General features: G+C 43.9%; 1 protein-coding gene, 2 non-coding genes and 1 pseudogene across 3 annotated transcripts; 1 reads left to right on the forward strand and 3 right to left on the reverse strand.

The window, feature by feature from the left end:
- The first annotated feature begins 304 nt into the window (after window positions 1-304).
- Window positions 305-411, forward strand: LOC133058065 (U6 spliceosomal RNA). The gene has a single exon (XR_009693189.1). It is a non-coding gene; the product is annotated as a U6 spliceosomal RNA (small nuclear RNA).
- A 3,260-nt stretch (window positions 412-3,671) lies between these two features.
- LOC133055499 (zinc-regulated GTPase metalloprotein activator 1B-like) lies at window positions 3,672-4,467 on the reverse strand (annotated as a pseudogene).
- A 555-nt stretch (window positions 4,468-5,022) lies between these two features.
- On the reverse strand, window positions 5,023-10,619 carry C5H12orf76 (chromosome 5 C12orf76 homolog). Its single transcript, XM_061141736.1, has 2 exons — window positions 10,346-10,619; window positions 5,023-6,295 (listed from the first exon to the last, which is right to left on the reverse strand). Exons 1-2 carry the CDS (start codon window positions 10,476-10,478, stop codon window positions 6,210-6,212), a joined length of 219 nt encoding a protein of 72 aa, XP_060997719.1. The 5' UTR covers window positions 10,479-10,619; the 3' UTR covers window positions 5,023-6,209.
- A 9,080-nt stretch (window positions 10,620-19,699) lies between these two features.
- On the reverse strand, window positions 19,700-19,772 carry TRNAG-CCC (transfer RNA glycine (anticodon CCC)). The gene has a single exon. It is a non-coding gene; the product is annotated as a tRNA-Gly (tRNA).
- Window positions 19,773-20,366: the final 594 nt, after the last annotated feature.

A 20,366-nucleotide genomic window follows, 5' to 3' on the forward strand; every position in this document is an offset into this window, starting at 1 on the left:
TGACTAAGGTTTCCTCATAAATGCAGATGACCTCAAAGAAGATGAGTTGAACTATGGCAATTTCAAATGGCTGCGGTGCCTTGAATGATGGAGTTGGCCTTCCCAGGTGGCACTAGTGGTAAAAAAGCCCTCTGCCTGCCATGACTGACAGAGTTTAAAGTCCAAGCTAGACCCATGTCCAGATCTCTCTTCATTTCCAAGGCAAACCATGCAATATCACAGTAATCCCAAGTCTGTGCCCCAACCAGTAATGAAGCTGAACCAGCTGAAGAAGCTGAACAGTTCTATGAAAACCTACAAGACCGTGCTCGCTTCAGCAGCACCTATACTAAAATTGGAACGATACAGAGAAGATTAGCATGGCCCCTGTGCAAGGATGACATGCAAATTCTTGAAGCGTTCCATATTTAAAAAAAAAAAACAAAAACACCTACAAGACCTTCTAGAACTAACACCCAAAATGAAGCTGAACCAGCTGAAGAAGCTGAAGTTGAACGGTTCTATGTAAACCTACAAGACCTTCTAGAACTAACACCCCAAAAAGATGTCCTTTTCATTATAGGGGGCTGGAATGCAAAAGTAGGAAGTCAAGAAGCACCTGAAGTAACAGGCAAATTTGGCCTTGGAGTACAGAATGAAGCAGGGCAAAGGCTAATAGAGTTTTGCCAAGAGAACGCAATGGTCATAGCAAACACTGGATTCCAACAACACAAGGCTACACATGGACATCACCAGATGGTCAATACCGAAATCAGACTGATTATATTCTTTGCAGCCAAAGATGGAGAAGTTCTATACAGTCAGCAAAAACAAGACCGGGAGCTGACTGTGGTTCTGATCATGAAGTCCTTATTGCAAAATTCAGACTTAAACTGAAGAAAGTAGGGAAAACCACTAGACCATTCAGATATGACCTAAATCGGGTACTCTTTTGCCCCCTTCTGATGCCTATGTCAGAAGCTTTCTCTATCTCCTTTATACTTTAATAAAACTTAAAAAAAAAAAAAAAAAAAGATATGACCTAAATCAAATCCCTTATTATGTAGTGGAAGCGACAAATAGATTCAAGGGATTAGATCTGATAGAGTGCCTGAAGAACTATGGATGGGGGTTCGTGACATTGTATGGGAGGCAGGGATCAAGACCATCCCCAAGAAAAAAAAATGCAAAAAGGCAAAATGGTTGTCTGAGGAGGCCTTACAAATAGCTGTGAAAAGAAGAGAAATGAAAGGCAAAGGAGAAAAGGAAAGATACACCCATCTGATTGCAGAGTTCCAAAGGCTAGCAAGGAGAGATAAGAAAAGCTTCCTCAGTGATCAATGCAAAGAAATAGAGGAAAACAATAGAATGGGAAAGACTAGAGATCTCAAGAAAATTAGAGATACCAAGGGACATTTCATGCAAAGATGAGCACAATAAAGGACAGAAATGGTATGGACCTAATAGAAGCAGAAGATCTTAAGAAGAGGTGGCAAGAATACACAGTACTACTATACAAAAAAGATCTTCATGACCCAAATAATCACAAAGGTGTGATCACTCACCTAGAGCCAGACATCCTGGAATATGAAGTCAAGTGGGTCTCAGGAAGCATCACTACGAACATAGCTAGTGAAGGTGATGGAATTCCAGTTGAGCTATTTCAAATCCTAAAAGATGATGCTGTGAAAGTGCTGCACTCAATATGCCAGCAAATCTGGAAAACTCACCAGTGGCAACAGGATTAGAAAAGGTCAGTTTTCATTCTAATTCCAAAGAAAGACAATACCAAAGAATGCTCAAACTACCCCACAACTGCACTCATCTCACACGCTAGCAAAGTAATGCTCAAAATTCTCCAAGCCAGGCTTCAACAGTACATGAACCGTGAAATTCCAGATGTTCAAGCTGGATTTAGAAAAGGCAGAGGAACCAGAGATCAAGTTGCCAACATCCGTTGGATCACAGAAAAAGCAAGCGAGTTCCAGAAAAACATCTGCTTTATTGACTATGCCAAAGCCTTTGACTGTGTGGATCACAACAAACTGGAAAATCCTTAAAGAGATGAGAATACCAGACCACCTTACCTGCCTCCTGAGAAACCTGTATGCAGGTCAAGAAGCAACAGTTAGAACTGGACATGGAACAACAGACTGGTTCCAAATTAAGAAAGGAGTACATCAAGGCTGTATATTGTCACCCTGCTTATTTAACTTATATGCAGAGTTAAATCATGAGAAATGCTGGACTGGATGAAGCACAAGCTGGAATAAAGATTGCTGGGAGAAATATCAATAACCTCAGGTATGCAAATGACACCACACTTATGACAGAAAGCCAAGAACTGAAGAGCCTCTTGATGAAAGTGAAAGAGGAGAGTGAAAAAGTTGGCTTAAAACTCAACATTCAGAAGACTAAGATCATGGCATCTGGTCCCATCACTTCATGGCAAATAGATGGGGAAACAATGGAAACAGTGACAGACTTTCTTTTCTTGGGCTCCAAAATCACTCCAGATGGTGATTGCAGCCATGAAATTAAAAGACGCTTGCTCCTTGGAAGAAAAGTTATGACCAATCTAGATACCACATTAAAAAGCAGAGACATTACTTTACCAACAAAGGTCCATCTAGTCAAAGCTATGGTTTTTCCAATAGTCATGTATGGATGTGAGAGTTGGACTATAAAGAAAGCTGAGTGCCGAAGAATTGATGCTTTTGAACTGTGATGGTGGAGAGGACTCTTGAGAGTCCCTTAGAAAGCAAGGAGATCCAACCAGTCCATCCTAAAGGAGATCAGTCCTGAATATTCATTGGAAGGACTGATGCTGAAACTCCAATACTTTGGCCACCTGATGGGAAGAACTGACTCACTGGAAAAGACCCTGATGCTGGGAAAGACTGAAGGCAGGAGAAGGGGTCGACAGACGATCAGATAGTTGGATGGCATCACCGACTCGGTGGACATGAGTTTGAGTAAGCTCCGGGAGTTGGTGATGGACAGGGATAGTGTGCTGCAGTCCATGGGCTCTCAGAGTTGGACACGACTGAGTGACTGAACTGAACTGAGACCCACATCTAGAAATGAGTGTGGATTTAAAATTGAGATCCTGCAAGGGACAAAAGTGCAATCCACTAATAAGACTCCAAGCCCCTATAATCTCAAGCAGCAACCTGCAAACTTCTTAGTCTCAACTTTAAAGAATGTTAAGATCAGTATTTGCTAAAATAATCCATTTTGGTGTATATTAGTCTAATGTGTTTGCCGTGGGGTGTGGCAAGTAACCTGAATACAGTTCAGCTTAGGGAACCTAGGGTTTGACCCCTGCCCCCTGCCCCCCTGAAGAGGAAGGCCAGGAGAATAATACACTTGAAAGCAGCAGCTGGGCGTAGGAGTTTTCAGTTTATTTTTCTTCTTGCTCCCAGAACTGATATTTTCTTTCACCTTTACTACTCCCTCTCATACTAACACCGGGATGAAGATGCAGGCTGTGTTTTCGATGTGTAGAATGACTGGCAAGTCTGTTTCAGAAAACCGGCCATGATTGGTTTACCTGGCTGGTGATTACTAGGCAAATGGCAGGGCACAAGGTTTATGGGCCTGACAAGTTTTTACTGTTTCCTTTTATTTGTTTTTTGTTTGTTTAACAATCATTTTCAATCCAAAGAAAGTGTGTGAAAACAACGAAATATTTTTAAATGTTAACAATTTAAAAGTTCCTCACAAAGAACAACTGGGCTCAGCACTCAGTTTATGCTGTAATATAGTTTTAAATAAAATTTTAGTTATCAGACCATTATAAATATCAATAATTCAAATACAGGAAAAAGATTTTTCTTGATTATGTTTTTGTTTCTCAGTTTGTTTTTCCTACCAATAATTTCCTTTTTCCATTTAGCCAGTAATCAGTAAATATTTTAAATAAATGAATACCTAGAAGCTTCATTGATAAGTCCATCAGGTTTTTCTTCTGCTAAATGTTCTAATCCGTATTTTTAATCCAAAACAGTTATGATACCATCAAGATAAATATCAACCCCTAATTCAGCATCAACCCAAAACATAGAAGCTACAGCACCAGGATCTGCTAATCCGGTGGTCTCTAACAATATGTAATCAAATCTCCCTTTCTTCTTCATCAAATTCTCAATAGCTCTAAGGCCATTGTCCTTTATGGAACAGCAGAGGCAACCGTTTCTAAGTTCAGCCACTCTTTGTAGAGTTCTCCACCTTGGCTGACAGCAAGGATTTCTCCACTGCACTTCCTTCCCCAAATTCATTTAAAATCACTGCTATTCTTTTACAATGTTGCTCTGTCAAAATATAGCTAAGAAGTATTGTCTTCCCAGCACCTAAATACCCGGCGATAATTGTGACTGGAATCTTAGCGCCGGGGCCAGACTTCTCCTCCTCCTCCTCCACCTCTCTCTGCTTCGCCTCAATGGGGACCAATTCAGGACAATCCTCTTCCGCCTGCTCCTCCCTCATCCGCAGAGTCAATAGCACAAAACATCTTGCAAACAAACAGCACAGCTCACCTCTCTACTGTTTCCTTCTAAAACTCTAAAAATGGCAATAAGTGTTTAGGCAGATAACAAAACATGGCATCCCAGATGAGGCGGGGATGTGGGCTCCTGTGATGTGACTGTCCTGCAAGAGCACCTCAGAATCCCCAACACTCCGCCCTCCAGTCACAGGCCAGCGGTGGCGACCCCACTTCCGTTTGTGTTAGTTTTCACATCATCTGATCCTCACTAGAATAAAGAAAGATAAAGTGTGTATATCACTGTTTTATAGATAAGAAAACCGAGGCTCTAAGAGAAGTTAAGCCTGTTTGTAACTGGAGCCGGAACAAGAATCCAGGTCTTCTGGGCCCTGACCCAGCCTGAGAGATTACTTAGGGCTCAGTTTTCTGAGTAGCTTAGAGCTCCACTTCACAGTGCCTCCTTAAGAGATTAAATCAGATTCCAACACACACAGACACACACACACACCCCTGCATTTTAAATGCTTGTGAAATAATGACTAGGATAAAACAGCACGTAAGATTTTACTTTCGTTTTAATGGACATTTTGCTCAGAAGCACGGAACAGTTAACATGTCAGCGGCTCAGTGCTAGGGTTACACTCAGAATTGTTAAGTCAGTTACAGTATCCCACTTCAGTTATTTCACATTTAGTTCAGGTTGTTTTAAAAAAAAAAAATCAGTGCTGTGCTAGAATGGAGCACAAAACAAGGTAAGCATTTTAATTTAGTAACACAGATAAGCCTAGCACCCTTAAAATAAATACTGTTAAGAATGAAAGTATCATTTCCACGCGGGGATGTTCCAGTTCACCAACAGTGCAAATGAATAGCAGCATTTTCAAAGTAGAAATTAAATTGTGTAAACACACACCAACTGCCCCTTGGCCTTGACAGTGAACATGCACATCTGCTGCGCCCCTGCACCCTCCCCACCCAGGGCAGAAAAGAGCGCCTGCTCAGAGTCAGAAAAGCTGCCCTGACTTCCAGGCCACAGGCGGGAAGGCTTAAGTGCAGGACAAGGAAGTCAACGTGTTTGAGATGGGCCAACTGCTATACTTCCAGCCACCCCCAGAGCCTCCCAGCCCAAGGGTGCCCGTGGTCACAGGCCTACCTGGTGACCCCGACTTCAATGGAGGCATCAGCACAGAACTCCATGCAGCGGGAGGAGTGAGGTGGGGGGGTACCGCCTACGTTCCCCACAGCGGACACTGCTTTGCAAACGGGGCATCGAGGCCAACCCAGGATAATTAAAAACATTTGTTATTATTCTTATCCCATTCTGACCAAATGATTCTTAAGTAGGGAATGTCTACAGGTCAAGTCTTCCTTCTCGTAACGGTTTCAAACATTAGCGACTTTTCCTATCCAGGGTGGTTTTTTCACCACTCGCAAAGTTACGTTTTCTTTCTCCTGAGCACTCCATCTTTACGCTGAACCCTGGAGCTTCAGGTCTTACTTTTAACAAGCACAGCCAGATATAAGAAGAAACACTGAGAAGCAGACTCAGTGGCCCAATGCTTGCCTTCCAGCGTCAGGATAAGACAATGGCTAGATATTTTTTCTAAATTGTTCAGAATTTACCAACTGTCCAGACCAAAGATCACTTCCAAGCAGTAAAGTTCCGATTCCAGCTTCTCCACTGACCCGCGTGCAACACAACTTATTCCATTACCAAATGCTCATGGAAGGACTTGCTCAGCTGTCACCGGCGCCGAATGGGCTTGTAGACGCAGAATGCCATGAGGATCACGGTCACCAGCAGGAGGCTGAAGATGGTTCCCATCAACACTGCAAAAGGAAAACAGGTTACCGCCCAAGGGCAGCTCAAGTTCTCCAAGTCGTCCACTGACAGCGATGTGCCCAATGCCACTGGGGACCAGGCACCGTGCCAGGTGTGGGAGAACCAGCCACGACAGAGCTGGCACTGTCTCCGTGCATGTGGGGAGAGAATGTAGCTTTAAGTGCTGCGAGGAAAACAGGAATGTGAGGGTGATGGGGGAGGGCTGGTGAAGGACGCCAGTGAGGAGGGAACATACAAGCTGGGGCCTTAATGGAAGAGGTGTGAAGATCTGCAGGATCAGCAAATGAAAGCCCCTTAGGCCAGAACAAGCCAGAAAGCCAAGGAACAGGAAGGAGGCCAAAGTGGCTGGGAGGAAAGAGTGAAGGAAGAAAGATGGGGAATGAAGCCAGGGAGGAAGCATGGAGCCAGCTCACGCAGGGCCTTGTAGACGAGGAAGCTTAAAGAGAGGATTATGCCAAAGAGGGACATGATCTGATTTAGTCAGAAAAAAGATCCCTCTGGCTGCTGCGTGGAGAACCATCCTATTATATGGGACAAGAACAGAAGCAGGGAGCCCAACTATGTTTTTAAAGCCATTCATAAAGATTGGAGATTCAATAAGAATAACATGCTTCAGTCTCTTGGGGAGTCTTGACAAGGGCTTTCTGGTCAAAGAAGCAATGAAACAACTTCATAAATCTATTATGTTTCTGAGAGTGAATTTCACATCACAAATTTCTAAGTTGCTTAGGTGAGAAATAGAACCTACTGTTGTTACCCTCCCAGTGCAAGATTAGATATAAGGACGCAGGATTTACCCTAACTAGCAACCTGCCGGCAGTGATGTGTAGCCCTCTTTGTGTGTCTATCCCAAAAACCTTGGGGGGAGCTCAAAATGAAGTTACCTTAACAAGTAAATGTACGTGTATGTGTTGTTAAGTAACCTGGGTTCTACCTGGGGCCTAACCATGCTTGGTCTCCAGACTGGTTACTGTTCCTCTGAAAAAATCAACAAGATTTGACCGAAGTTTTATTTAAATGAGTAATTTGAGGCTATCTTATCTACCCCACCCACACACTCACTGAACCAAGTTATTATTTAAAAAGTGGCCATATAGAGAGATCACCTTTCACTGGAGAGGGAGGGAGGAAGGATGAAGAAGTTGACCAAGACGGTGGGTCAAAACTGCAAGAGGCCAGAGGGAAGTTTAAGGGTCTCTGTTAAACAAAACCTATCTCAAAACAGCCCTCATTACCTAAACACCTGCCCTCTTTTCAAAGTTCTGAATCCCATGAGTTTCTAAGGCTCTGTCTATAATTGGACCTAAAGTTGTCTTATTCCATTTAAACCAATTCCCCGCTCCCCCCACCCCCGACCCCGTTTTTGGAAAGGCTCTAAACAAAACCAAACCTCCCAGCAGGTATGTAGGGGACTAGAATTGGAGAATGTAAGTCTTCTTTAAAAAAAAGAAAAAAGAAGAGCGTAAACACCAAGTTGTCAGGTACACAATAATCTGCTGGGATAGCTAACCTTTTGGGCCTGGATAAACCTGCCACTCTTCATTTCCCAGGACCTGGGAGAACTTTAAGACTGCTTGGTGGTGGCGTTGTTTAGTCACTAAGCTGTGTCTGACTCTTCTGTACCACCATGGACTGTAGCCCGCCAGGTTCATCTTTCCATGGTATTTCCCAGGGAAGAATACTGGGGTGGGTTGGCATTTCCATCCCAAGGGGATCTTCCCAACCCAGGGATCAAACCCATGTCTCTTGCATTGGCAGGTGGATTCTTTACCACTGAGCCACCTGGGAAGCCTTAAGGCTACTTAGGGCCTTCCTTATGGTCACTTCCCCTTTTCTACCCTGTAACATGGGGCAAATGAAACCCATCTCACAAGAGTGAGTCTCCCGAGGCCTAAAGATGACTGTCATTTAAACAGCAAATTTCAAGTGAAATGTTTTTGTACTGTTTTGGAACTATTCTAATACTGCTCTTTGTTTTTTAGCTTGAGTTAACACTGTCACATGGAATCTATTGTTTTAAATATAATATTAAAAGTGGCCAACATATTCTAAAAGAATTCTAAAATCTTAGCCTTGGAAGGCTCTCAAAGGACATCTGGTCCATTTCCACCGAATGTGAATGTTTTTTCTACAATATTCCTGGCAGTTCCAACTCTTATTTGGAATACTTCTGTGTGTGTGTTTGTCAACCAACCAAAATACTAGAAAATTTAAAAGTAACTCCACATCATGATTTTTTTTTTTTACTGTCAATTGTGTCAATTTGTCTTACTCAAATAAATCGCATTTTAGATCGCAAACATTTTTTCATATTTTATATGCAAAGCGCTTAACACAGCGCCAGACAGATAATAAACACATGATAAATGAAAGCCGTTATTATCACCAAAACAGGCAACACGGCACAGCGGTCAAGAACACATGGTTTGGGGTTTAGACTGTCTGGGTTCCCATCTACACTTACAGGCTATGTGACTTGACAGAAGTTACACAATCTCTCTGTTTCCTCTTCTGTAAAAATGGAGATAAAAATTCCCACGGCATAGAACTGTCCAGGGGAGTGTCTCTCAAACAATCTGTGGTAAAGGAATAGTTTTTGTAGCTTGTCTGTCCCAGTGCCACTACCTAGCCCTACTGTGCATGACTGACTAACTAGCAGCTCCCATGACCTAGAAAGCATTCCCATTTAGAGACCTAGAAGTGGTTTTGAGTTGCTTGATGTTGCAACAATGTCACACTGTTAAATTTCTAAATAATCTCAAGTGCTCTAAGACATCTCTGCAGATAACAAACAGTCGGCAGACTTCACAGGGCTCTGCCACCGTTCCTTTTATAGTACTGTTCTACAGAACAGCAGTAAATTCTCAACCATGGGGATTTTGCCTTCAGTGAACATTTGGCAAGTGTCAGGAGACACTTTGATTCTCTGAACTGGGAGTGGGGTGTCCTCCTGGCATCTAGTTGGTAAAGGCTGGGGATGCTGCTAAATATCTCAGACTGCTCAGATAGTGTGTGCTCAAAATAGTATGTCCACGCCCCCCACTGCCCTTGCCCCTCAAACAGAATCATCTGGTCCAACATGTCAGCAGCACCCAGGATGAGAAATCCTGTTCTAAAGTATTAAGCAAGATGTATGGAAACCATGGAGCAAGTACAAAATACTTGGGTACAAAGTAAGTTGTTGATACATGACAATGGACTCATAGAGAGTCAAGGTAATCCAGAAACAGTACCACGTGGCAGCGTTGTAGATATACAGACCTACCAATGAAGTTCAGTGCAAAAGACTTTTTAAAGTTTGCCAAGCTTTGAGCTCCAGGGCCCCTTCCAAAGCCATGTACTCTTATATGTATATATGTGAGTGTGCATATCGATGACATCCTCCCAAAAGGATGTTTCAAGCCCCAGAAAACTAAGGTTCTCCGCCACAACTTCCTTTATTTATAAAATTTATAAATTTTTTTGGAACTCGAGCCCTTTGCAGTGGAAGGACAGAGTTTCAACCACTGGACTGCCAGGGAAGTCCATCCACCTGGCTGGCTGTGTAACCCTGGGCAAATAACTTCACCTCTTTGAATTTCACTTTCCTTATCTGTAAAGAGGGCTGAAAAACCGTAGCTTTCTCGTTAAGCTACTGTGAGGCTCAAATAAAATCATATATATAACGTGCCTAGTACAACACAGTACATAGGAAATGCTCAACAAATGTCAATTATCATTATGACTATGACTACCAGTCCCGTTAGAAAAGCAGAAGGGGTGGGGTATATTATGCGCCGTATTGCCTAGCTCGAGCCCAACAAGTCACAGAGGAGGGGACCCAGAGTGTGACCTGGGTTACCCAGGGCATTCATGCAACCCGCACCTATCAAGCCCACAGTAGACCAAACCTTCCGCTGAGCCCCAGGCCTTCGGAGACGGCTTGCACCAGCACCGGCCGCCCTCACACTGCCCCCACGTCCAAACCGCGCGTGCCAGGCTCCGGCTGCCCGGAGCGACGAAAGCGCAGACCCGACCGCCGGCCCGCGGCCACTCACCCAGGTTCTGCCCGCGCAGCACCGCATACGGCCGGCTCCGCTCTGGAGGCTCCACGGGGGTCGGGGCCTCCGCCTGTCCCAGCAGGAGGCTGCACTGTCCAACGCAAAGCCACAGCCACACTGAACGCAGCATCTTCCCTGACAGTCGGCGGAAGGCTAGCCACTTCCGCCGGAAGCCCCGTCCCGTCTCCTCCCGCGTACCACCTTCGATCGTACCGGGAGAGCGTCGTTGCCAGGGTAACTGTACGTCCCTCGCCAGCGTTCAGCCCTCAGTAAGGTTCCTCGGGGATCCACGTTCCTTCAGGACCAACGTTTCCACCCGGCCCAATTTTCAGGGGTCGCCGTTGCGTCAAGGCAATGTCCACTTCCAACACAATTCCGTCCTGACCAACGTTCCCCCTTCCTTTGAGTTCCAGGTTGGCCCCCTTGCATAGAGGTTTCTTAGGTCCATTTAGGACCTCTGGAAGGTGTTTTACGAATCCATGTATTTTCTTATTAAATCTTCACCACAGGCCTAAAAAAGAAAAGACACTATTCCTATTTTACAAATGCCACCTTCTCAGGGAGTTTTTACCCGGACACGGTTTTCTAAAACGCTAACATCCCCACTGCTTCTGTATATATTCTCCCTACTCTTTAACCTCTCTCATCCCCTCATAACCCCTTCCCGTTTACCCTATACATTTAATCTACACTTTGTTATTTTGACTAAAAAAAACGCACAATGTTACAGTTGTGAGTTAAGTTTTATTTGGGGGCAAAGTAAGGACTATAGCTCAGGAGACAGCCTCTTAGATAACTCTGAAGAACCACTCTGAAGTGGTAGGGGGCAAGTTGGTGTAAATGTGATTGTTAGTCCAAGTTCGTGTGCCCGAGGGCACAGTGAGGCCAAACAAATCAAAACGTCAAGAGTTTGGAGCAGAGAAAGGTTTACTGCAGGGCTATTTAAGAAGACACATATCTTATACCCTAAAAAGCCCCTCCCTACCCCGAAGGGGTTCAGTAAAGCATTTTTAAAAGCCAGCTTGAGGTGGAGGCGGGGAGAGGGGGGTCTCAGGGTATGTGATCAGCTCATGCACAGTTCTCTGATTGGCTGATAGCGAGTGAACACAGGTAGTGTTACAGGGGTTGACTTTATCAGTCCTTAGTCTCCAGGAGGCATGGGGCTATGTGCTCATGGTCATCAAGAAGTTAACATTTTCCATTTGGTGGGGGGTTTTCACATCCGTAAAACAAATGTGTGCAATTCCAGAAGTGTGCATCAAATACTATTATCTAAGTACTTTCAGTTCAGTCCAGTCGCTCAGTTGTGTCCGACTCTTTGCTACCCCATGAACCGCAGCATGCCAGGCCTCCCTGTCCATCACCAACTCCTGGAGTTTACCCAAACTCATGTCCATTGAGTCGGTGATGCCATCCAATCATCTCATCCTCTGTCGTCCCCTTCTCCTCCTGCCTTCAGTCTTTCCCTACATCAGGGCCTTTTCAAATGGGTCAGCTCTTCTCATCAGGTGGCCAAAATATTGGAGTTTCAGCTTCAACATCAGTCCTTCCAATGAACACCCAGGACTGATTTCCTTTAGGATGGACTGGTTGGACTCTCAAGAGTCTTCTCCAACACCACAGTTCAAAAGCATCAATTCTTCGGCACTCAGCTTTCTTTATAGTCCAACTCTTACATCCATACATGACTATTGGAAAAACCATAGCCTTGACTAGACAGACCTTTGTTGACAAAGTAATGTCTCTGCTTTTTAATATGCTGTTTAGATTGGTCATAACTTTCCTTCCAAGGAGTAAGCATCTTTTAATTTCATGGCTGCAGTCACCATCTTCAGTGATTTTGGAGCCCCCAAAAATAGTCAGCCACTGTTTCCACTGTTTTCCCATCTATTTGCCATGAAATGATGGGACCGGATGCCATGATCTTAGTTTTCTGAATGTTGAGCTTTAAGCCAATTTTTTTCACTCTCCTCTTTCACTTTCATCAAGAGGCTCTTTAGTTCTTCTTCGCTTTCTGCCATAAGGGTAGTGTCATCTGCATATCTGAGGTTATTGATATTTCTGCTGGCAATCTTGATTCCAGCTTGTGCTTCCTCCAGCCCAGCATTTCTCATGATGTACTCTGCATATTAGTTAAAAAAGCAGGATGACAATATACAGTCTTGATGTACTCCTTTTCTTATTTGGAACCAGTCTGTTGTTCAATGTCCAGTTCTAACTGTTGCTTCTTGACCTGCATACAGGTTTCTCAAGAGGTAGGTCAGGTGGTCTGGTATTACCATCTCTTTCAGAATTTTCCACAGTTTATTGTGATCCACACAGTCAAAGCCTTAGGAGCTAAAGCAGAGGATATGGGGAAGGCCTGTCCTGGGAAGGCCCCACAGGGTCCAGCTCAGTTATAAGACTTTAACAAAAAGGGATCCGTGCAGTCAGGCACACATTTTGGCAGAGGTTTACTGCGAGTCAGAAGGAGCTGGTGTCTCTATTAATGATTTTAGTGTTTTTCTAGATTTAAGAAGGTTCAAGGATTTGGGCTCATAAAGTATCCTAAAAAATACTTAACTATCTGAAGATGAGTTTTTCCAGAGCACAAAGTGCCTCATTCCTGATCTCTGCCCTGAACTCCTTTCAGGGTGTGTTGAAAGTCACTGACTGCAGTGGCTCATGAATTCATCCATGTAAACACAGAAGGCAAGTGACAATTTTTAGTTGGCTTTGAGTACCTGCCACCCGCCTAGGATGAAAGGTCTGTAGGGGCAGAGATTTGTCATTGCTCACTGTTATCCCAGAGTCTGGAAGCGTAACATATTATGTTCTAGGAATGTTGGCTGAATAAATGAGGAAGCAGCTTAGTTAAGTGTTGGGCCCAATGCTACACAGAGTAAGTGGCAGAGCTACACCTTGACTCAGGTATAGTTCAGAATCTTTTATCATTTGCTGAGAAGATGAAACTGAGAAATGGAATATTTCCTGCCACATCAGTAAACAAGGATGTCACAGTCATGAGCGACTGCAGCCCTCCAGCGTGAGTTCATGAGCCCTAAGGGCACTGGGGGAGGGAGAAGAATATCTGAGATCTGACAGCTATGGGCTGCAGCCACTCCCTATGGTGAACCCCCAAGGAGCCGGGGATATGAAAAACACAGAATACTGGCCCAGGATAGCTCAGGCTTCAGCCACTCCCTATGGTGAGCCCCCAGAGAGCCAGGGATGTGAAAAACACAGTATACTGGTCCAGGATAGCTGACATGCATATGAAAGGAATGATTTCAGTGATCCCAGACTCTTCCATCTTTCCATACATAGAAAAACACAGAATTACTTAACTCAGGATATCTAGTTTTCTTTAATTAATAATAATCTCCTGATGTTCGGACTACCTGCCCTTTGTTGTAAAACTTCTATATAACCTGACTCCTTCCCTCACCTCCTCAGAGCAGTTCTCTCAGGGTTACTTGAGATGCTGTCTCTGGGACTTCAAGTCCTAAAAATTCCTACTGAATGAAACATAGCTCTCAACTTTTAGGTTGTGGATATTTTTTTTTCAGTTGACAAAACCAACACAGAAGAAAGGAGGTTTGCGACGACTGCAGAGATGGAAATGAAATCGGATGACATTAGCATCTAGCTCCAGATACCTAAGCTAGACTTTGCAGTCACTTAAGCTGATAAATTTCTTTCTTTTTCAAAAAATTTTTATTTTCTGGTTGCACCATGGAATCTTAGTTCCATGACCAGGGATCAAACCCATATGCTCTACTTTGGAAACACAATCTTAATCACTGGACTACCAAGGAGGTCTTCCTTCCTTCAGTTTTTTTCTTTAGTTTATTTGTTGAGTCAGGTGGTTGTGATTTTCACCCCAAAGGATCCCTACGTGGTAGACCTGCAGAAACCTGAGTTGAATAACAAATATCCAACTATTTTTAGCAAAGGGTATGTCTGTCTCAATTGTTGACCTGTCCTTTCAGCTGAAGTAGGACCCAGCCAGCTTTACTCTCACCTCCACCCTCTCATGTCCTTAATTCATTTCTTCACATGTTGACCTAAAACAGGAAATCCACACATGACCTTCATGTTCCTTTAGACCATTTTTTTTTCTTACTTGGGCCCTTGGGATTACATTTTCAAAAAGCCCCAGCAGAAGTCAAGTGTCAAGGGACTTTCCTGGTGGTCCAATGGTTAAGATTCTGTGCTCCCAATGTAGGGGACCCAGGTGCAATCCCTGGCCAGGAAACTAAGATCCCACATGCCACTCAATGAGGTTAAAAAAAACATGGAGTGCCAAATAATGCTAAGAGACTGGCTTCCAAGAAAGTTATATATTATATTTAAAGTACAGCTGCAAATGTATATTTTCACCTACATTTACTGCAGGGAAGCAGCTGTCTTCTGTACCATCTGCCCCTTTTTGTTGTTAATCAAGTTTGCATTTTTCATTTTTCTCAAACAGAAACATGTTTATGTTCCTGTGTCCTGGGACAGGGTGAAATTTAGCTTCATCAACATTCTAATTTAAAACCATCAACTTGGCAAATTTTACTCTCCATCAGTTTGAGTACATCTACTTTGAGCACTTTGAAAATCACTTCTTTTTTTGGTTTGTTTGATGGTGCTAGTCACAATTCTACTTCACAGAACAATGTCCCTGTTGGGGTGGGGGTGGTCTGTATAAAAGAATCTTCTCTTTTGCGTAAGTGATCTTTAAAAGTTTGTTGTTAAGACTCAGGAACTAACTCCTACAGCTAGTAAACCATTTGGAACCTTGGTTCCAAACACTTTCTAAACACTTACTTTCAATCAACAGGATACAAACCTTCTCCTCTCCCCCTACCTCCAGTACACCACTAATCTATGTTCCGTGTCTACAGACTTGCCTAATCTGGGCATTTCATGTAAGTGGACTCATACAATATGTTTTTATTTATTTATCTTTGGACTAACTTCTCTCCCTTAAATACATAAAGGAGACATGCTTATGTTCACCTGTAGGCCTGTACAAAATCATTCATTGCAGAATCGTTCTGAGTAACCACTGTGGGAAATGACATGGGTTATAGTACATAAAACACAGAGGAAGTAAACTAATTGTACTTATTCATACCATGTTATATACTGAGCCAGCAATTCAAAATAAACTCTTGCTTCTCATAACAACCTCAATGAATTCAAATACTATTCAGACATAATATTCAGCCAAACACAAAGGAGTTCAGACTTGTGTTTCCATTTATTTGATGTCAAAATCAGAGAAATCTAAAATACAGTGATCATAGTCAGAATGGTGGGTTCCTACTGGGGGGTTACTGACTGGAAAATGGTGAAAACCATCTTGTCTATGTCTTTCAGAAGTTCTGTATATTGATTTGGATGTTGGCCATACACACGCTGGGGCTTCCATGATAGCTCAGTTGGTAAAGAATCTGCCTGCAATGCAGGAGACCCTGGTTCAATTCCTGGGTCAGGAAGATCCACTGGAGAAGAGATAGGCTACTCACTCCAATATTCTTTGGCTTCCTTTGTGGCTCAGCTGGTAAAGAATCCGCCTGCCATTCGGGAGACCTGGGTTCAACCCCTAGGTTGGGAAGATTCTTTAGAGATAGGAAAGGCTACCACTCCAGCGTTCTAGCCTAGGGAACTCCATGGACTATAAAGTCCATGGGATCACAAAGAATCAGACGTGACTGAGATGTTCACTTTCACTTTCCATATACACATTTATATATACAAGAGGACATTAAGCTGTATACTTAATATCTATGTACTCTATAATATGTAAAGCAGTCATCAGATGAAAAACGAATACCAAAAATGTCTTTCTCACAAAGCGAACTTCTGGCCCTGGTGTTTCCCCCCTGAATCCTTACAAATATTTAAGACAGAAATAATGCCAATCTTCAACACATTCCTCAAGAGAACAGATTTAGGGGGACCACACCCACCCTGTTTTTATCAGTTTTGATACCATCTTCACAATAGACTTTATAAGAAAAGGGCAATCACAGGCCAAACTCTTCTGGATGGTGATGCCAAAACCCAATACCAATCATTGGCAGTCTAGATTCAGAGTTTGAGTTGTTTGTTTGTTTTTCACTTTTTGGCTGCCAAATGTGGCCTCACCATGGATCGAACCTGTGCCCCCTGAAACTGGGAGCACAGAGTTTTAACCAGTGGATGGCCAGGGAAGTCCCATAGATTCAGAGATTTTTAGAAAGAAAGTGGGATTTCGTGGCAGGATTTCCATCAGGATCACTGGCTATTTGGAGGATGCCTTGGAGAGTGGTGGTGCAGCAGTAAAGAATCCACCGGCCAATGCAGGACACACAGGAGACACAGGTTTGATCTCTGGGTTGGGAAGATCCCCTAGAGAAGGAAATGGCAACCCACTCCAGTATTCTTGCCTGGAGAGTCCCATGGACAGAGGAGACTGTTAGGCTACAGTCCATGGAGTTGCATGGTACGACTGAGCATGCATGCTTATGCTTACTTACTTGATGATTGGAGAGAAGGGACAAAGCCATTGGGGTTAGTGAAATAAACATTTGGTGACAGAAGTTAGAAGGGCCTGAGTCATCCTCAGGGATAGTCCCGGGGTGGGGTTTCTAGGGTGGGCCTCTGGAGAGGTCCCTCTGGGAGGAGGAGACGGGAGTCTGTTCTCTGCTTCTACAGAGTCTGGGGATGGAGGAGAAAACTGCAGGGCCTGGATCCTGGTGAGAAAGGATGAACAGGGAGGGTGAACCATCAGAGCCAGTGCAGGCCAGGGCCCTTCCTCAGTCCCTCCCCAGCCCAGGCTGCTCAGACAGCGGCTCACCTCAGTAGTCAGTGAGAGGCTTCCCTGGCGGCTCAATAGCAAAGAATCCACCTGCCAATGCAGGAGACAGGGGTTCGATCCCTGATCTGGGAGGATCCTACGTGCCTTGGAGCAACTAAGCCCATTCACCACAAGTACTGGGCCTGTGCTCTAGAGCCCACATGTCACAACTACTGAAGCCTGCCTGCCCTAGAGCCTGTGTTCCACAAGAAGAGAAGCCACGGCAATGAGGAGCCCCCCCTCACCACAACTAGAGGGTAGCCCTGCTCTCCACAACTAGAGAAAAGCCCGTGCAGCAATGGAGACCCAGAACGGCCAAAAATAAGTGAACAAATTAAAAAAAATTTTTTTAAGTCAGTAAGGCATTGAGGGTCACAGACTTAATTCATTAAATTCCCAGTGTACCAGCCTAGATGGCTACTTTCCCAGTTAAACTTGCATGAACTCCTTGCTCATCCAAGGCTGGTCCGTTGAAGGGAAGTTAAATCTTGGCAGAGCCATCATGTGACAGTTGGTTTGGAATGTCCTAAGTTCTGAGCCAGCTTAGGGGTCAAACAGACCGCTGGTCACGCAGGGTGGTCACCTGGTCATCAGGAAGGCTCAGCGCAAGACAGCTGACGGTGTGAAGACGCTGGGGGAGGATGAACACATGGTTATACTTCCCCTGGTCCTTCAGAGGGGCTTCCTTTGGAGAAATCTGTCATGTGTGGGGTCAAGGATTAAATCCTAGAGGTTGGGGGCTGGGTCAGGGTTTGAGCCATTCTTTTGGCTCAAAACCTCCTCCGGGGTATCAGCTCTCTCCCCGCAGAAACCCTGGGGCAGGATATTTTGAAAAAGAGGGGGAGAGGAGCCCTTGGTTCACGAATAGGGCATCATTGGGAAGTCTTAGAGATTCAGTTATCTCCGTCCTCAAGGAACCAACTACATTCCTGTCTCAGTTCCATCATGCATCATGTGACTCTGGAGAGGCACTTAAAATCTCTAAATTTCAGTTCTGTGAACTAGCAAGCCACACCAGTACGCTTGCCTGGGAAATCCCATAGACAGAGAGAACTGGGGGGCTACAGCCCATGGAGTCACAAAGAGTCGAACACAACTTAACGACTAAATAACAACACCACCACGTGGGCTACAGCCCCTGCACTGTCCCCACCACAAGGCTGACATGGGGAGTCGTGGGAAACATTTAGATATATTCTCCACGAGCCTCAAAAGCACCCTTCCCATGTACAGGGTGAAAAGTAAACATCCACCCTTCCCTGTCCTATAGCCATCCAAGTCCTCTCTCTGGAGGCAAGCCTACCCAGTTTCTAGCTTTTTCTTCTGGACATTTATTGAGCAAGCACTTAAAGAGGACTTCTGAAGTACTCTTTCTTAGTCTTTCCTTGTATTTAACCATTTTAAGTCTCATACAATGGCCCTATAGGCTCTATGTGAGAACAGTGCAGAGAACCACAGGGAGAGGTCAGTCCATCATCTCCCTAGGTTCAGGCTGCTTCCAGAGGGATTTGAACCAGTGCCCATGCTCTCAGTTTATATTGTCCCGCCTTGCTATATTGCCACATCTAAATAAAGGTATCCAGTGGGCTTCCATGGTGGTCCAGTGCTTAAGACTCTGTGCTTTCAATGCAGGGGCGTGGGTTCAATCCCTGGTCAGGGGACTAAGATCCCACATGCCACATGGTGAGGACAAAAGAAAAAATTAAAGGTATTTACCCACATAATCTCTCCCTTGAGTGTTTTAAGTGCACCCCAAACTGAGAGATCTTCTTAAAGCTCAACTTTGATTCAGGAGGCTCTGCTAGACAGCTGGTCAGATAAGGGGATCAAAGGTTTAAACTGTGAATAAGTTATCACTGACTTTCCTGTGCTCTTCTTCCAGCAAGATGTCAACAGCTCTCTTTGTTATGAATGCATTTCCTAGGATCTGGCCTGATGGAGACAAAAAGGAAACTTGATCCTCAGTTAAGAAGATACGCACCTCACTCCCAGCAGTGGGTCAGAAAAGTGGGCATCCTGCCACACCCCAAGGTGCACCCTACAAACCAGTCAATTGAAGGTACTTTGGAAATTCAGTCTTTAAATAGACTGCAGAATAATGATAGAAGTTTATTTAGTATACTGTGTGTAAGAGAAAGCTATGAAAATATTAAGCTATATCCTTTTTTTTTCATGTATGAAAATTTAAATTTGCCAAGTTATTTGTGCCATGACCAGGAAAGTAAAGGTGTTTTTCATGTATGAAAATTTAAATTTGCCAAGTTATTTGTGCCATGACCAGGAAAGTAAAGGTGTATTTACAACTCAGGTTTGTTTACATGTAATAGTCAACAATGTCAACAATAGTCAAAATATTAATGTTTGAATATTAGCTCATGGCTGAATATTAGCAGAAGTAGGTCTCTCCGTGAAACAGTGCAGTCGAGTTTATTCTTTTTTAATTAATGGATATTAGTATTTAGGACAGGTTTTCTGGGGGAGGGGTTGTTTTATTTTTCATTTGGCTGTGCCAGCTCTTAGTTGCAGCATGTGGGATCTAGTTCCCTGACCAGGGATCGAACCTGGACCCCCTGCATTGGGAGAACAGAGTCTTATCCACTGGACCACCAGGGAAGTCCAGTAGTGGTTAAATAGTAGGATATCAGTATTTTCAAAACTTCTATAATTGATTATACTTATGATGAAATATTAGTCGAATGATAAAATAGATTATTTTGTCTAGAATTCAATCCAGTCCCTCAGTAAAAGTGTGCTTGTAATTACCTGCAAAATTCTAAACAACAGATATCAATGTGGTAGCAGCCTATGTGAATTCATGGAGGCTGGCGTGGTTTTGGCAGATGTTAAAAGTAGAGCAGTGGGCACTTGCCTAGGAGTCCAGAGGTTGAGACTTCGCCTTCCAGTGCAGGAGGCGTGAGTTCTATCCCTGCTCTAGGAGCTAAGATCCCACATGCCTAGCAGCCAAATAAAAACAAAATGAAAAACAAAAGCAATATTGTAGCAAATTCAATAGGCTTCAAACAGACTTTAAAAGCAGTCCACATCAAAAAAATAAAAATAGCAATTTAGCTGGACTTCAAAATGGGCAGGATGAGTGATGGGACTCAGTCATTGAATCATAACATCAAGTTTAGTACCATTTGTAGATTGAACATCTCACAATGATATAGGTTGCCTTCAGCTGAAAAGCCAAGGGCTCTGTCTCAC

This window comes from Dama dama, chromosome 5 (genome assembly GCF_033118175.1).
Source record: "Dama dama isolate Ldn47 chromosome 5, ASM3311817v1, whole genome shotgun sequence".
Lineage (NCBI taxonomy): Eukaryota > Metazoa > Chordata > Mammalia > Artiodactyla > Cervidae > Dama > Dama dama.